The sequence below is a fragment of the Muntiacus reevesi genome, chromosome 4 (genome assembly GCF_963930625.1).
Source record: "Muntiacus reevesi chromosome 4, mMunRee1.1, whole genome shotgun sequence".
NCBI lineage: Eukaryota > Metazoa > Chordata > Mammalia > Artiodactyla > Cervidae > Muntiacus > Muntiacus reevesi.
Window position 1 is genome coordinate 73,808,477 of NC_089252.1, and position 20,661 is coordinate 73,829,137.

The 20,661-nt window shown below is 40.5% G+C and overlaps 1 protein-coding gene across 4 annotated transcripts in view; it reads right to left on the bottom strand.

Annotated features, from left to right (window-relative positions):
- ULK4 (unc-51 like kinase 4) overlaps nucleotides 1-20,661 on the bottom strand; it is a 496,024-nt gene that overhangs the window by 336,617 nt on the left and 138,746 nt on the right. For all 4 annotated transcript variants that reach the window (XR_010662955.1, XM_065933097.1, XM_065933095.1 and 1 more), the window contains 5 exons: nucleotides 13,944-14,077; nucleotides 12,416-12,537; nucleotides 12,240-12,296; nucleotides 5,994-6,045; nucleotides 5,798-5,892 (listed from right to left, as the gene is read on the bottom strand). Coding sequence is in view for 3 of the 4 variants with exons in the window: in XM_065933097.1 (XP_065789169.1) it covers nucleotides 5,798-5,892; nucleotides 5,994-6,045; nucleotides 12,240-12,296; nucleotides 12,416-12,537; nucleotides 13,944-14,077 (460 nt within the window). In the remaining variant the exon portion in view is untranslated. The remainder of the gene's footprint in view (nucleotides 1-5,797; nucleotides 5,893-5,993; nucleotides 6,046-12,239; nucleotides 12,297-12,415; nucleotides 12,538-13,943; nucleotides 14,078-20,661) is intronic.

The following is a 20,661-nucleotide window of genomic DNA, read 5'->3' on the forward strand; positions in this document are numbered from 1 at the left end:
TAAAGCAAAGACCTCGAATTTCACAAAGGAATTTTGAAAACTCTAAACTCCCAGTTATGTCAAAAGCAAAAACTATGCAAAGAAGAGAGATACATCTCACCATCAACCCCTATCAACATGCTCAACACCCACCCTAAAGGTTTAAGAGAGCATATTAAGAGAGGAGTGGGACTAAAATAAAATTATCTACATGTTCAATTCTGTAAGTTTGACCTTTAAGCATGGTCCAAAAAGCAAGACTATCAAAAGATGAATAGCCAAAAATCAATACTCTTCCCAATGTCCCTACAACAACCAATCAAATAACATAATTTTAAAAAGACACCATTTAAAAGTGATAAAATTCTAAGGTGTCTATGATATCATGACTTTTACAAAATATAAATACACACACATATATATAAAGTGTTTACAAATATGATAACCATTGATAACTTCTAAAATAAAAGCTGGAAAGCTATCATAACCGTGCTCACAAGAAGAAAACAGCTAGACAAACTGAAAATCAACAACTCTTCTCAGATAAATCAGAGAAGTCAAGTCACAAAGAAAACCAACTGTCCCTAGAACTGAAGAGAAAGGCAAAGACAGAAAATCATAGCTTAACAGGAGCAGAAGCTGCCACTGAAGCCAGCAACTGGTACAAAAACTTCAACAGTGGTTGACCAAGAATTGGTGTCTGAGATGATAAAACCTCCTGGAGGTCCAACCTTAGTGCAACCACCCACCTCCCAAAAGTTTTACCTCCCAGAGCCCCACCAGATTCTCAGACTGAAGACCAGAGATAAGTCTCATGCTTCTGGCAGAGGAAAGGAAAAACTAACCATTCTGAAATATGTTTAGGGCATTCTTTTCTCCTTAACAAAGACTGGACTCAAGAGATACTGTTCTACCAAAAGCTGAACTGGGGGTGGGGGTGGGGGGAATATCCAATTCCAACACCCTGTAAACCTTCCCATCTCACCAACTGGGGCATGGGGGTGTGGGTGCTGAGAAGTATGTGTGAGGGTCACAGCCCAGGCGTACAGACTCAGAAAAGGAATGTGACCTAAATCTACGGGCTATGGATCTCTACCCGCTCCACCACACCTCAACACATCATCAACGGGGCTCCTGTGTAATAACCCAGGATTACAACTGACAGAGCTGCAAGGCACAGGCTTTATTCCAGAAGGCGCTGTTAGGGAAACCTGAAGACGACAGGATAGACAAAACAAGGACGTTACACGTAATTTTAGCCTCTGAAACCTACAGTTACACAGCTTGGCTCCTAGCCAAAGAAACATAAAGCTTCATACTAACAGCTAGCTCACTGATCTCAGGTCATTTTACCTGATATATCATGCTGGAATGAAATATTTTTAGTGCTGAGAAGGAAAAAAAAAACACCAACCTAGAATTCAGAGTGAAATTCTCCCTCAAGAATAAAAGGAAAAATAAAGAATTTCTCACACAAACAATAACTGAAGAAATGTTTTGCCAGTAGACTTGCCTTGTAAGAAATGTTAAGTTTCTTAGAAAAAAGGAAAGTGACATGGGTCAGACACACAGATCTATACGTTAGAAAGAAAAATAAATCAAGGTAAAATATAGTCATTGATGAGAAGCGTCAAAGAAGTCAACTCTGTGCAAATTAATCTATCAGTTCAGTAGCTCAGTCATGTCTGACTCTTTGTGACCCCGTGGACAGCAGCACACCAGGCTTCCCTGTCCATCACCAAATCCTGGAGCCTAGTCAAACTCATGTCCATCAAGTCAGCGATGCCATCCAACCATCTCATTTTCCGTCATCCCTTTCTCCTCCCACCTTCAATCTTTTCCAGCATTAGGGTCTCTTCCAATGAGTCAGTTCTTCACATCAGGTGGCCAAAGTACTGGAGTTTCAGCTTCAGCATCAGTCCCTCCAATGAATATTTATGATTGATTTCCTTTAGGATTGACTGGTTGGATCTCCTTGCAGTCCAAGGGATTCTCGAGACTCTTCACCACCACCAGAGTTCAAAAGCATCAATTCTTCGGTGCTCAGCTTTCTTCATTGTCCAATTCTCATATCCATACATGACAAATGGGAAAACCATAGCTCTGACTAGATGGACCTTTGTTGGCCAAGTAATATCTCTGCTTTTTAATATGCTATGCTGGTCACAGCTTTTCTTCCAAGGAACAATTGTCTTTTAATTTCAAGGCTGCAGTCACCATCTGCAGTGATTTTGGAGCCCCCCAAAAATAAAGTCTCTCACTCCTTCCATTGTTTGTCCACTATTTGCCATAAAATGATGGAACCAGTACCATGATCTTGATTTTTTGAATGTTGAGTTTCAAGTCAGGTTTTTCACTTTCCTCTTTCACTTTCATCAAGAGGCTCTTTAGTTCTTCTTCACTTTCTGCCATAAGGGTGGTGTCATCTGCATATCTGAGGTTATTGATATTTCTCCCAGCAATCTTGATTCCAGCTTGTGCTTCATCCAGCCTGGCATTTCACATGATGTGCTCTGCATATAAGTTAAACAAGTGAGGTGACAATATACAGCCCTGATGTACTCCTTTCCCAATTTGGAACCAGTCTGTTGTTCCATGTCCAGTTTTAATTGTTCCTTCTTGACTCACAAACAGATTTCTCAGGAGGCAGATCAGGTGGTCTGGTATTCCCATCTCTAAGAATTTTCCACAGTTTGTTGTGATCTACACAGTCCAAGGCTTTGGTGTAGTCAATAAAGCAGAAGCAGATGTTTTTCTGGAACTTTCTTGCTTTTCTCATGATTCAACAAATCCAATGGCAATTTGATTTCTGGCTCCTCTGTCTTTTCTAAATCCAGCTTGAACATCTGGAAGTTCACGGTTCACATACTGTTGAAGCCTGGCTTGGAGAATTTTAAGCATTACTTTGCTTAAAATGTAAGATGAGTGCAATTGTGTGGTAGTTTGAACTTTCTTTGGCATTGCCATTCTTTGGGACTGGAATGAAAACTGACCTTTTCCAGTCCTGTGGCCACTGTTGAATTTTCCAAATTTGCAGCATACTGAGTGCAGCACTTTCACAGCATCACCTTTTAGGATTTGAAATAGCTCAGCTGGAATTCCATCACATCCACTAGCTTTGTTCATAATAATGCTTCCTAAGGTCCACTTGACTTCTCATTCCAGGATGTCTGGCTCTAGGTGAGTGATCACACCATCATGGTTATCTGAGCCATGAAGATCTTTTCTGTATAGTTCTTGTGTGTATTCTTGCCACCTCTTCTTAATATCTTCTGCTTCTGTTAGGTCCATCCCATTTCTGTCCTTTATAGTGCCCATCTTTGCATGAAATAGTCCCTTGGTATCTCTAATTTTCTTGAAGAGATCTCTAGTCTTCCCCATTCCATTGTTTTCCTCTATTTCTTTGCATTGATCACTGGAGAAGGTGTTCTTATCTTTCTTTGCTATTCTTTGGAACTCTGCATTCAAATGGGTATATTTTTCCTTTTCTCCTTTGCCTTTATCATCTCTTCTTTTCTTAGCTAAGGCCTCCTCACACAACCATTTTGCCTTTTTGCATTTCTTTTTCTTGCAGATGGTCTTGATTCCTGCCTCCTATACAACGTCATGATCCTCTGTCCACAGTTCTTCAGGCACTCTGTCTATCAGATCTAATCCCTTGAATCTATGTGTCACTTCTACTGTATAATTGTAAGGAATTTGATTTTGATCAAATCTGAATGGTCTAGTTGTTTTCCCTACTTTTTTCAATTTAAACCTGAATTTTGCAATAAGGAGTCCATGATCTGAGCCACAGTCAGCTCCTGGTCTTGTTTTTGCTGACTGTATAGAGCTTGTCTAACTCTATGAAACTATGAGCCATGCCACGTAGGGCTACCCAAGACAGACGGGTCATGGTGTGCGTTCTGACAAAATGTGGTCCACCAGAGAAGGCAATGGCAAACCACTTCAGGATTCTTGCCTTGAGAACCCCATGAACAGTATGAAAAGGCAAAAAGATAGGACACTGAAAGATGAACTCCCCAGGTCGGTAGGTGCCCAATATGCCACTGGAGATCAGTGGAGAAATAACTCCAGAAAGAATGAAGAAACGGAGCCAAAGCAAAACAACACCCAGTTGTGGATGTGACTGGTGATAGAAGCAAGGTCCGATGCTGTAAAGAGCAATATTGCATAGGAACCTGGAATGTTAGGTCCATGAATCAAGGCATATTGGAAGTGGTCAAACAGGAGATGGCAAGAGTAAACATCGACATTTTAGGAATCAGTGAAATAAAATGGACTGGAATGGGTGAATTTAACTCAGATGACCATTATATCTACTACTGTGGGTAAGAATCCCTTAGAAGAAATGGAGTAGCCATCCTAGTCAACAAGAGTCCAAAATGCAGTACTTGGATGCAACCTCAGAAAAGACAGAATGATCTCTCTTCATTTCCAAGGCAAACCATTCAATATCAGGTAATCCAAGTCTACGCCCCAACCAGTAATGCTGAAGAAGCTGAAGTTGAATGGTTTTATGAAGACCTACAAGATCTTCCAGAACTAACACCCAAAAAAGATGCCCTTTTCAACACAGGTGACTGGAATGCAAAAGTAGGAAGTCAAGAGATACCTGGAGTAATAGGCAAATTTGGCCTTGGAGAACAAAATGAAGCAGGGCAAAGGCTAACAGAGTTTGGCCAAGAGAATATACTGGTCATAGCAAACACCCTCTTCCAACAACACAAGAGAAGACTCTACACATGGACATCACCAGATGGTCAATACTGAAATCAGACTGTTTACATTCTTTTTAGCCGAAGATGGAGAAGCTCTATACAGTCAGCAAAAACAAGACTGGGAGCTAACTGTGGCTCAGATCATGAACTTCTTATTGCAAAATTAATCTATAATCCCAATATAAAACACACAAATATTCCAACCAGGTTGTGTGAATTTCTCCCACTGATCCCATAAAGTATTTGGAAAAAATAGGGTCAAGAGTAATGGAAAAATGTTGAAAAGCATGAAGCAGACATGGTTTCCAGGTTTACTATGATGGGAAGAAATAAGCTGGTACAAGCAAAGGGCTAGACAAAGAGATTCATGAAACAAAACATATAGCCTAGAAACACACACATATGGCATATGTGTAAATGGCAGATGGACTGCTAGCAATAGTGGAAAAACATGCCCAGAAAACATCTGGCAATGGGTAGAGACCTTTTTGATTGCTGCAACTGACGGGAGCCTCCAAATCTACTATGTTGAGGCCAGTGATGCTGCTAAACATCTCTCAATGCCCAGGACAGCCTCCACAACAAGGAACTGCCCATCTCCAAACATCCAGAGTGGCAAGGTTGAAAGTGAGAGTGTTAGTCGCTCAGTCATGTTTGTGACCCCATGGACTGTAGACCACCAGGCTCCTCTGTCCATGGAGTTCTCCAGGCAAGAATACTGGAGTGGGTAGCCATTCACTTCCCCAGGGGATCTTCCCAATCCAGAGATCAAAGTTGGGTCTCCTGCATTACAGGCAGACTCTTTACCATCTGAGCCACCATGGAAGCCCAGTGCCAAGGCTGAGAAACTCTAGGCCAGGAATAAGTGAGTAAGGTGTGAACCAGAAGGGAAAGAAAATAATAAGCAAAGAAAAACCCCAAAATAAGTCAACAAGATAGGGAGAGATTTCTTAGGTTCATCCTGTCTGGGGTCAGCTTTTCTCAACAGCTATTTCATGTGAGGAACATATATGACCAAGTATATGTAAACTAATCTCCCTACAGACAGTTACCAAGTAAGTCAAAAAATATGTTTTTCAATGGCACCCAGAACTGACCGTAGAGCAATAGTCTTTCAATAAAATAGGATACTGTATCACTGCTTCAAAAGCCGACAGCGTGATCTTGATAAATTCTTCCGATGCCATCATTCCTAGAAATACAGTTAATTATTATAGATGTTTATTTACATGTCCAAAATCATAGTATCAAAATCTTCAAGCATAGATGTAAAATGTCCCATGATCTACTCACCTACAGCTCCATCTATGTTAGTTTCTCCTGAGTCTATTGATTTAATATGACTCTGAAAAAAATATAAAAATGTTAATAAACAGAGATTTTAAAAGAACTCTGATATAAAAACTATGCAGAGGGGAAAAAAAAACTGAACATATGATCCTATGTGTGTTCACCATGATTTACTTTGGGTGGTAGGCATCAAGTGATTTTTATACTCTTTTTACATTTTTCTACAGTTTCTAAATTTCATGTCATAAGTAGGCACTAATTTCTTTATCCAGAAGGGGAAAGATAACATTCTTAGAAAGTCTCTGATTGAGTTAACACACAAAAGTCATTAGAATTTTTTTTTCAACATTAAATCCCTATTTATAAGCAAAAGTCATGTCCCTATTTGAAATCAGGTGAAATTATTTCAGCCAAATTATATCCGTAATAAATAAGAGACATTTTAACAATTTGGCTGAAATAATTTCACAATTTGATGTTGAAAAATTCAAAGAAAGGTATCTTTTGATTTCAATAAATTAACTTAAATGTCTACAGCTTAAGAAAGAGACAAAACAGTGTTAATACTACAATTTTTCTGTATAATTTTTGAAGAATATGTAGATAACACATGAACATAGTAGTGGACAGAGATTTTTGAGGCAGAAATCACAGGAACCATTCACAGAGGCTCCCTGTGAAGAAGAATACTGGATCAGGTGGTATACTTTCACTACTCATTTTCTGCCTTTCTGCACTGTTAGAATTTTCTAACTAGGTACATGTATTATTTTTTTCCTTTTTTTTTTTTTTTTTTTTTAACAGCAACAAGGGTTTTCTAGATGGCGAAACCATAGGGTTCTTTTAATTTATTTTCTTCCTTATACTTCCCCTGTTTAAATTTTTAAAAATCCCTACTGAATGTTTCATTGATTTGCCAATTTAAATCTCTCTGGGTCGATTTCTTTCTCTTCATTCTCGGTGTAATAGGAATTAATCAGGTGAGAGTGAGGACAGGGCAGGAGACACTGGAGATTCAAGGAGAGGAGGGAATGTATGAACAATCATCCAGGTGAGCGTGAAGGTATATAAATTAGGAAAAGGGACCTGATGTCCCAGTCTGCAGAGAGGACTCGCTTGAAGTGAGCAGTCATGAATTTAAAGTGAGACCAGCTATTTTCCTCATGTTTTTCTCGAGCCATACTTAATCGCTCAAAGCAGGGGTGAGGGAGGTAGAGAATTAAAGTGAACCAGCACTTGGGTTTGCCAGAGGAGGACAATGGAGGGAGGGACGGGAAAGGGATCACGTATATGCAAGGTAGGGATGGGGGCTGAACCAGGGACTCGAAGCTCAGGAAAACTGGGCCCAGGGAGGGCAGGACGGTGAGTGCCAAGTGCTCAGGCCAATTTAAGTCCCAGAGGAATTAAAGGATGTTGGAGATGAGAAGCAGGGGTAGTGAGCTGAAAATTAGGTGTGGTAGCCACAGAGTATGACGCTGAAAATAAGGCTACGGGTGGAGGCCGCTGAGGGAGGGAAAGACACACCCATGGGAAGACAGGTGGTCGAGGAGCTGAGAGGATGAGGTGCTAGAAGGACCCTCCACAGAGATACCTGATTCTCTAACAATGACAGTGAACCCAGTGCTGAAAGACCATGCGAGTGAGGGGGAATGACCCAGAAAAATCTGCAGATGGCCACACTACACCAGGCATCTTCTGATGGTGTGAGCTTCAAAGCTGAGTACAACAGAGGAGCAGCCAGAGCAGGCAGCTACGCCACAACCAGGCTCATCAGGCGGAGGACTGTGGGGCAAAAGTACGGCCCCATCTGGGGGGAAGGAAAGACGGCTATGCCTCCAGGGTAGACGGTGCCCGCATTACTGCTCAGTACTTCTGAGAAGCTGAGAGCAAGTTCTCTAAGCAAGGTGGGTATATGACTTCAGGGTGTGTTAGATTTTTTTTAAATAAACAATTTTTAAGAAAAGGAAAAATCTTCCTAACAAGAACACTCATGTGGCAATGAACAAATATATAATATCATATTTTTTTTTAAATATAAGGGAATCCTTTGGCAGTTCACTGGTTAAGATTTGGCGCTTTCATTGCCAGAAGCTAAGATTCCACAAGCTGTGTGACACAGCCAAAAAATAATAAATAAAAATATGAGTGTACCCGCTCTCTGCTTTATCTTCTACAGCTGAAGTCAAAATCTATCAACAGACCAACACTCACTTAAAATAAAAATCTGGAGAGGGTCTTTTCTCAAGGCCCAGGATTGGCAAAGATTTACTGATTTATTGATGATGGATATTATAATCACATTCTTGTGTGAAAACCAGAATCATTTCACCATTTCTTTCATTTGAAAATCTGAATTTTTCTTTTTGTAAAAAACTATAACCACCACATAATCACTGAACTTTCATAAACTAATGAGGCCAGAACTTAAGAATAAACACAACTAAGTCCTCTTCCTCAGCTCATTAGTCAAGAGTATTTTCAGAAGAACACAAGAAACACAGTGAACATCATGAGTTTTCAAACAGATTTCCTTAATATCATTGCTTCCTGTTTCCTAGTCCAATTCAGTGAAGGTATGAAAGAACTAAGCTGAAGTTCACCTTGGCACTTCCCCATAGCACCTCCCCAGATGCTTTACTGCGTAAGTGTCCTTGGGTACCATTTCTTCCCCCTCTTACTGGAGAGGGAGGCAGGTACAATGACATTGCTTCTGCCAATAAGAAGTAAAAACAGCAATCATCAGCTGTGTAGTCCTCTTTGGCCTGGGCCCTTCGAAAGCTTAATAATGGTTTAAAAGTGTCCTACTAAATTGCTTCCAAACACGTGCCTCTTTAAATCATAAAGAGACCAAACCTTCCTTTTGCTTGGGGCAGGGGGGAGCTAAAGCCTATACTCAGGACTCCAAATATAAAAAGTAGCCTGAATTCTTCTACCAAAATAAATTTTTTATAAATGATACCTACAGGTCAAAAGGCAAACCATGCCTGCCTGGTACCAGTATGAAAACAGAAATCAATGGGAAGCAAAATTCCAACAGCCCCTCCAGCCTGTGCCTTCAGGACCCTTCTAATGAGCGAAGATCACACCAAGTATGGCTGCTGTCTCCACCCATGTGAGGCAGGCCAGCAACCCCTGGAGAGCTCCTTGAGCATGAAAGCCCAAGAAGTTCTTAGATAATAGTTACTAATGGTGGACCAAAAGCCTGAATACCTCAAATTAATGCTCATTTTTAAAATATAAAGGGCTTCCCTAATAGCTCAGTAGGTCAGAATCCGCCTGTGATGCAGGAGACCCCAGTTCAACTCCAGTTCGATTCCCAGGTCAGGAAGATAAACTGGAAAAGGGATAAGCTACCCACTCCAGTATTCTTGGGCTTCCCTGGTGGCTCAGCTGGTAAAGAATCTGCCTGCAATGTGGGAGACCTGGGTTTGATCCCTGAGTTGGGAAGATCCCCTGAAGAAGGAAATGGCAACCCACTCCAGTATTCTGACCTGGAGAACTCCATGGACTATATATAGTCCAGGGGGCCGTGATTGAGTGACTTTCACTTTTCTTTTTTAGAATATAATAGGACAACAGACTTGCCTATTGTCCTTTTACAGCCTGTTGTCCTTTTGTATTTGCCTTTATTTTCCATTTTTCTCTATACATATCATTTTGGTGAGTAGCCTCAACTGAATATTTTTTCTAAGAATAAAACTGGAGAGTAATTATTTCTGATAGTAGGTGCTTTAATGTTATCTAAAGAGCTTCCCAGGTGGCACTAGTGGTCAAGAACCTCCTTGCCAATGCAGGAGACCTAAGAGACGTGGGTTTGATCCCTGGGTTACGAAGATCCCCTGAAGAAGGAAATGGCAACCCACTCCAGTACTCTGGCCTGGAGAATCCCACTGACAAAGAAGCCTGCTGTGCTCCAGTCCATGGGGTCTCAAAGAGTCAAATATAACTGGGCGACTGGGCACCAGCACCAGGAAAACAAGGCTTTCCAAGCACAGTGCTAAAGGTGTACATGGGAACAGTGTGGTCCCCTTATGCCCCCGGGATGGGAGAAGCACCACGCGCTGGCCTACAGGGCATTAATAGCTCTGCAGCCTTCCCACACCCCACCTTCTGCACCCCCCCCCAAAAAAAACCCACACAAATCAACAAACAAACCCTCTTAACTCCAGGGAAGCTTTGCCTAGACAAAACTTAAAATAATTGGTCTCAAACAGAAAACTCAAGGATTTCAATGTGCAGATCCTGCACCGGGAACTTCCAAGGGGTTTTTACTCCTTCCAAGGGAGGAGTAGACTACGCCTCTGGCACTGGAGGGACACTGTAACTAACAACAGTATTTGTGGCATCTTCTGGACAGACTGTGGATCAACTCACAGAAGCAACAGCCAACTCTCAACAGCTCACACAAACACGCACCAGAACTGGGTGCATAACTACAGCCAGGTCCATGACTTCAGTCAACGCTTCCTCTCCCTGGACTAGTGACAACTTAGCAACACTAAGTCAAGAAAGACGGACGCACAGCTAAGGCCAAATAACAGATGCGGTAAGAAAAATTACAAAAGAACTCTGGAACTGGCCGCGACTCAAACTAGGAAAATGGCCCAAACAGAGCCAAGAGACCTTTTCCACTGTGTGTGTAAACTCCTATTACTTAAGCAACATGATCAAGCGAAAGACTGCTAAAGAACTTTCAGTATCACAGTCACCTTTGAACCAAGCAAGTTATCTTCCATTCCCTGAAAGTGCCTATGTGAAGCAAACCCATACTGAGCCCTACTGAACACCCCCACACCTCAAAGGGTGCACTCCCTCTTAGGAGAAGGTGAGGAGGCCCTTCCTCGGAGGGAGCAGATGGGTTACATGAAGTAGAGGTTACATGTCTCCCTGAAAGACACAGATGAAAGTCCACAAAGACTTCTATATCGGAGTTCCTGACAGTTCCTTGAAAATCTTGATAGTTCCTTGAAAATCTAAACTGTACTCAGTTAACGTAAGCACAGCAAACTACTACACGAGGAAAAAATAAAGAGAATGAACACAGGGGAACTCTACCTAGCCCAAACAAACAAACACTGGGCCAAAATATTCCAAGGAGGGCTGCAAGGGCAAAATTACTATTATCAGGCATCAACATATCAGTGCAATGGAGGTATAAACATAGAACTATAGTGCTGCTAAAAACGATACCCATGTTGTCCTTAAAAAGATTAGAAAGCATATTAAAGGAGGTGGCAAACAAAATTCTCACAATTTGCAAATTCATGAATGTGCTGCAAAAATTATATGCTTTGTAGAATTCAAGATTCAAGGAGATAATGATCTGAAGTTGAGTACAGAAGAACCTATATTGCATTGACTAAACACACTGCTTACAAAAGTCGGTGACCTCTCTACTCAAGAGTCATACTTCAAAACATCATACATTACTGTATGATGAAACTTCTAGAAAACTATACCCTCACTTGTGGATGGTAATCATTTTTTTTATTCCAAACCAGCAATAAAATTGAGATATTTACTTCATTTTAACGAGATACCTATCTGATATGGGATTTTTAAAATCTCAGCTCAGCGTTTATTATTAACATCGAAGGAAGACAAAATAGGCTGCGTGACAAATGTTTTCGTTTTCCCTTTGTACAGCTCGCTGTTTCATCAACAGAATATACTGTAAGTGTTCCAGGCAAGGGGAAAAGATAACATAATTCACGAGCCACAACCTTAACAAAAAGACTATTTTTTTGTGTGAGCAAAAATCAAAGTGAAAGATAATACAGTGATTTGTTTTTCACTGCTACTCATCTCATTAAAATTAAAGATAAGGTTAAATTGAGCTTCACTTAAAGAAATGTCATCACAGAAAGAGATACTGCATGCACATAGCTGGACAATGTTAGCCAAAGTAAATTATAATACTATGTTTCCAGAATTCCATTTTTACCAATTTCATTATTTTAAATCTTTTCATGATGTTTAATACCAAACACTATGAAAATCTTTTCTATGGACTTAATTACCCTACCTGGGTCTGTCTCTAAACAAAATGCATTATCAGGAGAGAATGTATTTTTCCCCAAATGTCAAATTTTATTACAGTCAACAGATAAAAATACAAAAAGGTCACTTCCCTAGAGACAAATAAATACCACTAAGATTTTAAAATTACTTCATTCTGACACCAAATCCCACAAACAGTAGGGACAGCCACATTTTTATTAGGAACATGAAAAATTCAGCATTACTCACAAGAATAGTTCCGTAACTGAAAAGGAACTCTTCTGTTACAACTTGAGGTCGAAATACCTGTGTGATGAGAGTTTCCATAGATTAAATCCTGAAAGCCACGCATAAGAAAGAAATGATCATGTTTTGTCTGAGTTGACGTTTCTCAGCTCCACTTTTTTCCCCAAAAAAGATGATACCTGAGATGTTACCAGGTGAAGCACTACAGGCATGAGGGGCAGACACATCTTCAGCTGCTTCGCTTGAACTGTGGATGGGTGTTTACGACCAGAAACGTTAGCCAGGGCGTTAAGAATGTCACCTGCAAAGCACAACCCAGAGCACACGTGAAGTTAGAGACCACAAACGCTGAGGGAGCACGAGCTGTGGGCTGAGTACTAATGGGATTGCTAAGGGAAATGATCTCCAGATAAAAGAAGCGGGTGGAAACTGTGCTGTTTTATTCCCAACTCTTGACATTACAACAGAAAGCTGTGGCCTTGGGGGACAAGATGGATATAAGACTGATCTCTCATCTGGAAATTTAAAATAGAACACAAAAATGATTTTTCTTTTTTTGTACTTTCCAAATATCAACCATGAGTATCCATTACTTTTGTAAACAGGAAAAAGTTATTTTAACAATTATAAGCTAACAGATCATAGATTAGATTTCTCTGGTAATAGAATAGGATGGTAGTAATAAGAGATCAATTCCCAAAACTTCTCATTGGATAGCCAAGTCGAATAATAAATAAACCTTGCCTTGCTAGACACATGAATCTCATCATCATCTCCTAAGACAAGATGAGTCATGTAAAAAGAAAGTCAGCTACCAATTGACCAGATTGTGGCCTTTGGTCTGGAGATTTTAAAAGGGTTACAATCCAAATAAATTTTGAAAAGCTCTATTTTCAGTCACGAACAGGCAAAAATCTACTACATTATTAGCTGTGGAGCAAAAAGTCACTGTCAATCAGCCATGAAGATATTTTCATTAATATCATTTAATATTTTGAATTTCTGAGTCTAAATATCTTTTACCATAACAGGCTGGATCAAATTTAACATTTTAAACATTTCTGGTTTATAGCCACATCTGCTGGGAAAGCATGGAATGCGATTTTAAACTAAATGTACACATTCCTTAGATGATTTTTGCATCTGTAAATAACAGTGGAATAACAGATTTTGTTAGCTGTAATAAACATCCTTTGCAGATCATTATTACTTTCATCTTAAATTTTTCAAACCAATGAAATTTTCAAACTTTAATATCAAAATTTTTTAATATTAAATTTTGATGCTTATGTATTTTTAAATTATTGTAAGAAAAAATAAATTTGTGGTTACAACCTGAAGGAAAAATGTTTTTCTTCCAAATTGTGCAAAGAGAAATCTTGAGAGAAGTTCCTAAAATGATAGCTAAAGTCCAATTTTCACCAATTAAAATTCTTTCCTTTTCTTTTCCAGGACTTCGAGATGACACCTCAATGTAACCTAATTTAGCCCTTTAGCCTACTCATTGCCTCAATCATGTCACTGATACAAAATATTTATGATAACAGATAGGGCACATTGAAATTTTGAAACTACACATTCAAGAAGTGTCATTGCACTTGCCTGTAAAAAACAGACCATCAAAAACAAAAAGAGAAGAGATGCCTAAAAGCCAAGTCACAGAAAGGTAAGCAGGAAGGGCCTAGGATGGACGAGCCTCCGATTTACCCAGGATGCGTGGCAGCTCCTGCACCAAGTGACGGATGAGCAGGTCGAGGCATCGGGACAGATATTCATTGCCGCTCTGCTGCTCCTTGCCTGGGGTGGTCTTTCTGCTGTCTCTCTCGATGTACATCACCAGTCTACACACAGAGCAGGGCCAAAGATTACCTCTCATGATAAAATAGTAGATAGCATCTGCCCGAAAATGCCACCATGCCAAGTGTTTCCAGGGGGCACCGCCCCCATCATGCTGACATTTAGATATGGAGCGACTTGTCGGGCACAGTCTATTTCTGCCTTAGAAAAATGAAGACGTTTATGCAGAGAGAAAATAAGGCAACTCTGAATATCTCTGCCAGTGTATTACAAAACGACGCCCTGACTTCATCTGCCTTTGGTCCATTAAAAGAAACCCCACGTTCTTCAGATGACAGATGAAAGGCAAACGAAATCATCTGGAGAGAAGAGGGCTTCGGCATTTTGAAGATTCACAGTAGAACCACCAGTTGTCGGCACGTTCGTTGGACATGAGTCTTAAACTTGCTCTGAATCCCAGGCAAGTCATAGAAATTCCAGTTCTTTCACTAAACTGTGTGTATAAATCCAAGGAAAATGATTCATTTCAGCACTGGATAACACAGAGGGCAGATACCATCTGAACACCTGGATTTCACACGCCCTTTTGTCCTCTGGTTTAATGATATCTGTCTCTTAGTAAACGCATTTCTTCTTCAAACCAGTGGCATTTGTTATCATCCATCTATGAACCAACAGCCTCCAACCCAGAACTAGGGGACTTGTTGAATCATCACTCTGGGTACCAAGAGCATTGCTGAAAACTGTTAGGCCCACACTTCCTTCCCTTTGCTAGACCCACTACCCAAGTTGCCAGTCCCTGCAACTTTCTAAAGGGAAATGAGTTCCTTGACTTCAAAGGCCTCTTGATTGCAATCCCCCTTGCTGGACTCCTCTTGCCATCATCAACCATCTCTCCAGCTGTTGCAATCATCATCCCACCCAACTTCTGCTTCCCAAAACTTCGCAAAACTCCCACAGTAAACCAGAAAAGGGTGGTTCTAGACACAATACACATACATAGCATACACTGAAATCTTAACATTCAGCATTTATGTGGTTCTCTTAGTAGATTTATGCATCCTTTTGCCTTCTTGCTAGTCATTATTTGTAGCTCTATTAGTAAAGACCTGGGAATGAAACCCAATCAAAAGTTTAAGATCCATATAAGCCAGGTGGCATCTGTTTCAGTTGCTGATTAATGCCCTAGTCACACTCTAACAAATACAAGACACTGCTCAAAATGTAAAGTAAATCCTGATGAATCCATAGAAATATATCGCTATGACTTAAACAACAGAGAGCACAGAGCTCCATGATGATAAGTGAGCCAAAGAAATGAGACCCTAATCATTTCATGGTAAGAGGAATCCAAAAGCTTCACATAAAATGGGATGTGACAGAAGATGTGATAAAATGAATGGCATCAGCCTGGGGAGCCAGCCAGCCTAGCGTTCCCGGCAATCCACAGCAGGACACAGTATCGCTGTGGCCGAGGGCTTCCAAGCGAATAGCAGCCGCTCCAGGAACCTCTTGATCAGCTGACTCCTGTTCCATCAACCCAACTAAGGAGCAGGACCAGAAAACACCATCTTTCTTTATGGTTCCCCAAGATGGCGTTGCCTGGTATCTCCCTGCCCAGTCTCGCCATTTGCTGAAAAGCTTTATTCAACATTAACGATTCTGGCATTTAATTGTAGCCCCTCCAAGCTAAGTATTTCAAATATGCCCTCTGACTGTACTGACTATAATCTGCTCTTATTGCTACGTGCACACTCTTCCACTGTGACAGTTCCTCAGCCTCCAAGGAACTTCCCCTGATTGAACCCATGACACTGCCTCCCAACCCATGACATCATCCTTCAAAACCCATGACATCATCTCCCAATCCATGACATCTCCAAAAAAGTGCTTCCTTTTCCTTACTTACTTTCTGCTTCGATTGCATCCCATCATCTATCATTTCAGTACACTCTTTTTTTCATACCCACGTAGTCAAATGATCCGGATGAATCCAGTGATCTATATACTTCCTGTATGCCTGCAGATAGGCTGCTGAAGTTAAATATGGAGCAGAGTCACTCCGTTGCAAAAGGATGACACCAATACTCAAGGGCACAAAACAGGACCAGCACTCAGCCTGTCTCCAAAATTTTCTTCTCTTTAAACCCTGAAATTTCCATCCTCTTATGAGATTCTCAGTGAGTGATTCTGCCTCCTACTATACAGAGAAAACAGAAAGCATCATGAAGAAATTCTTCCTAAATCTAAACTTACTGTGTGTCCTATCCTGGCCTCCTGGCCTCCCATCACAACCACTGACCTCTCTCTCCTTGCAATTCTGTCTGGATCACACTCCCTTCCCTTTTCTCAGAATCTTGAAACAGTCAGTTCCTTATTTTCCATTTTGTATGCTCACTCTCTCCCATTTAACAAACTACTTTTCCTGTACTTCTAGCAACAGCCCCATGGCCTCTCTCCTCCCTTTCTCAGGCAAACCTCTTAAGAAATCAATCTATTTCCAATATCTTAACTTCTTCCACCCACCACAATCTGCTCTCACTCCCATCACTTTTCTAATGAGTCAGCTCTTTGCATCAGGTGGTCAAAGTACTGAAACTTCAGCTTCATCATCAGTCCTTTCAATGAATATTCAGGACTGACTTCCTTTAGGATTCACTGGTTTGATCTCCTTGCAGTCCAGGGGACTCTCAAAGATATTTTCCAACATCACAGTTCAAAAGCATCAGTCTTTTGGCGCTCAGCCTTCTTTATGGTCCAACTCTCACATCCATACATGACAAACTTCTTACTTTTTGGATTTCTCTGGTTTATGAACCATGAGTAGGAGTCATCTATTCAAAACGTTAAGTGTTTTAAAAACATGAAGTAGTATCAATGCTCTACACAGCCAACTGAAAAAAAAAAAAAACTTTAGGTGATATAACACTCAATTACACAACATACCCTACCAGATGATAAATGGTGAGTGTCCGCAAAACTATTACCTCCTTTTCCTAAGAACTACAGACCTCCATTTTCTCACTATTCCAAGTCACAATGACTTTAAACAAGAGGTAAATCAACAGCAACTTCACAGGAGTATCCCGAAAACTTTATTATGGCCTGTGGCCCATTATGATTTCTAACTTATTTTTCTCCTTTGCTTCAGTAGGATCACTCTTTCAACTTGACAATACTGACAGAGATTTCAACAAATCTGGCTCTAACTCCCAGCCCTACCACCTTCTAATAGCGTGATCTTGAACAAATTTCTTAAGCTCTTTATACCTTCAGTTTTCTCATTATAAGTGGGATAACAATGCCTACCTTGTACGATTGCCATGAAGATTAAATGAGAAAATTGTCTGGGGTCTAACACAAGGTACATACTCAAGAGATGTTAGCTGCTATTACTAATAATAGTTGCTTCTATGAATTATTAAAATTAATGACCACCACCAAAATGGAGACATTGTTTTCTGGAGTGAACAGATCTTAAGAGAACATTCCCAGGGAAGGCCACCTCTGCTGTTCATCCTATTCTCTAACTCACAAAGCCACACAAAGAGAGACAGATACAGTATCACTTATATGTGGAATCTAAACAACAGTACACATGACCTTATTTACAAAACAAACTTAACAGTTACCAAAGGCAGAAGAGGAGGAGGGATAAACTGGTAGTACAGGATTCACAGATACACAATACTATATAAAACATAGATCGACAACAAGGATTTACCATATAGCACAAGAAGGAACCATAATTCATTATCCTACAACTACTATAATGGAAAAGAGTTAGAAAAAAAAAATATATATATATACACATATATATATAATCAAGTCACTTTGCTATACACAGGAAACTAACATAATATTGTAAATCAACTGTAGTTCAGTTTTAAAAAAATAAAGAAATGGAACCTCAAATGTTCCACTTCACAACACTGCCAAATGGTTTCTCAAAATGATTGTCCCAGTGGCGTACAAGTTCCTCCTGAGTTACACCTCACCAGCATCAAATTTTTGCTCATTTCTATTTTGTGGTGTTCTCTTGGCAAAACCCTATTAGCCTTTGCCCTGTTTTTCTTTACTCCAAGGCCAAATTTGCCTATTACTCCAGGTATCTCTTGACTTCCTACTTTTGCATTCCAGTCCCCTATAATGAAAATGACATCTTTTGGGGGTGTTATTTCTAAAAGGTCTTGTAAGTCTTCACAGAACTGTTCAGCTTCTTCAGCATTACTGGTCGGGGCATAAACTTGGATTACCGTGATACTGAATGGTTTGCCTTGGAAATGAACAGAGATCATTCTGTTGTTTTTGAGATTGCATCCAAGTACTGCATTTCAGACTCTTTTGTTGACCATGATGGCTACTCCATTTCTCCTAAGGGATTCCTGCCCACAGTAGTAGATATGATGGTTATCTGAGTTAAATTCACCCATTCCAGTCCATCTTAGTTCACTGATTCCTAGAATATCAACATTCACTCACCATCTCCTGTTTGACCACTTCCAATCTGCCTAGATTCATGGACCTAACATTCCAGGTTCATTAACATTCCATGTTCACCTAACATTCCTATGCAATATTGCTCTTTACAGCATTGGACCTTGCTTCTATCACCAGTCACATCCACAACTGGGTGTTGTTTTTGCTTTGGCTCCATCCCTTCATTCTTTCTGGAGTTATTTCTTCACTGATCTCCAGTAGCATATTGGGTACCTACTGACCTGGGGAGTTCCTCTTTCAGTGTCCTCTCTTTTTGCCTTTTCATACTGTTCATGGGGTTCTCAAGGCAAGAATACTGAAGTGGTTTGCCATTCCCTTCTCCAACGGACCACATTCTGGCAGACCTCTCCAGATAATCACGATGGTGTGATCACTCACCTAGTGCCAAACAATCTGAAATGTGAAGTCAAGTGGGTCTTAGGAAGCATCACTACAAACAAAGCTAGTGGAGGTGATGGAATTCCAGTTGAGCTATTTCAAATCCTAAAAGATGATGCTGTGAAAGTGCTGCACTCAATATGTCAGCAAATTTGGAAACTCAGCAGCGGCCACAGGATTGGAAAAGGTCAGTTTTCATTCCAATCCCAGAGAAAGGCAACAACAAAGAATGCTCAAACTACCGCACAATTGCACTCATCTCACATGCTAGTAAAGTAACACTCAAAATTCTCCAAGCCAGGCTTCAGCAACACATGAACCGTGAACTTCCAGATGTTCAAGCTGGTTTTAGAAAAGGCAGAGATCAAATTGCCAACATTCGCTGGATCATCGAGAAAGCAAGAGAGTTCCAGAAAAACATCTATTTCTGCTTTATTGACTATGCCAAAACCTTTGACTGTGTGGATCACAATAAACTGTGGAAAATTCTTCAAGAAATGGGAATACCAGACCACCTGACCTGCCTCTTGAGAAACCTGTATGCAGGTCAGGAAGCAACAATTAGAACTGGACATGGAACAACAGACTGGTTCCAAATAGGAAAAGGAGTACGTCAAGGCTGTATATTGTCACCCTGCTTATTTAACTTATATGCAGAGTACATCATGAGAAACACTGGGCTGGAGGAAGCACAAGCTGCAATCAAGATTGCTGGGAGAAACAGCAATAACCTCAGATATGCAGATGACACCACCCTTACGGCAGAAAGTGAAGAAGAACTAAAGAGCCTCTTGATGAAAGTGAAAGAGGAGAGTGAAAAAGCTGGCTTAAAACTCAACATTCAGAAAACTTAGATCATGGATGCGGTCCCATCACTCATGGCAAATAGATGGGGAAACAGTGGAAACAGTGTCAGATTTTATTTTTTGTGTTCCAAAATCACTGCAGATGGTGACTGCAGTCATGAAATCAAAAGAGGCTTACTCCTTGGAAGGAAAGTTATGACTAACTTAGACAGCATAATTAAGAAGCAGAGACATTACTTTGTCAACAAAGGTCTGTCTGGTCAAGGCTGTGGTTTTTCTACTAGTCATGTATGGATGTGAGAGTTGGACTATAAAGAAAGCTGGGCGCCGAAGAATTGATGTTTTTGAACTGAGGGGTTGGAGAAGACTCTTGAGAGTCCCTTGGACTGCAAGGAGATCCAACCAGTCCATCCTGAAGGAGATCAGTCCTGGGTGTTCATTGGTAGGAATGATGTTGAAGCTGAAACTCCAATATTTTGCCACCTGATGTGAAGAGCTGACTCATTTGAAAAGATCCTGATGTTGGTAAAGATTGAAGGCAGAAGAAGGGGACGACAGCGGATGAGATGGTTAGATGGCATCACCGACTCAATCGACATGTGTTTGAGTAAACTCTGGGAGTTGGTGATGGACAGGGAGGCCTGGCGTGCTGCAGTTGATGAGGTCGCAAAGAGTCAGACATGACTGACTAAACTGATCTTCTGGTGTTAATGCAAACTTTAGTAATTATTATGGTAGGCATATTCTGATATTTCTCTGCTGTTCATATTTTTTTCATTTCTGCAATACCTGTTCAGGTCTTCTGCTGATTCAGCCATGGGTTACTGCTCTTTTGTTATTGATCTGAAATTTATATGGTCTAGAACTGTCCCTCTTCTTTCTTCTCCTTCTGTCTTTCACAATGAAGTCTTCAATCCAGTGGAAACTGCTTTATCATAAGGATT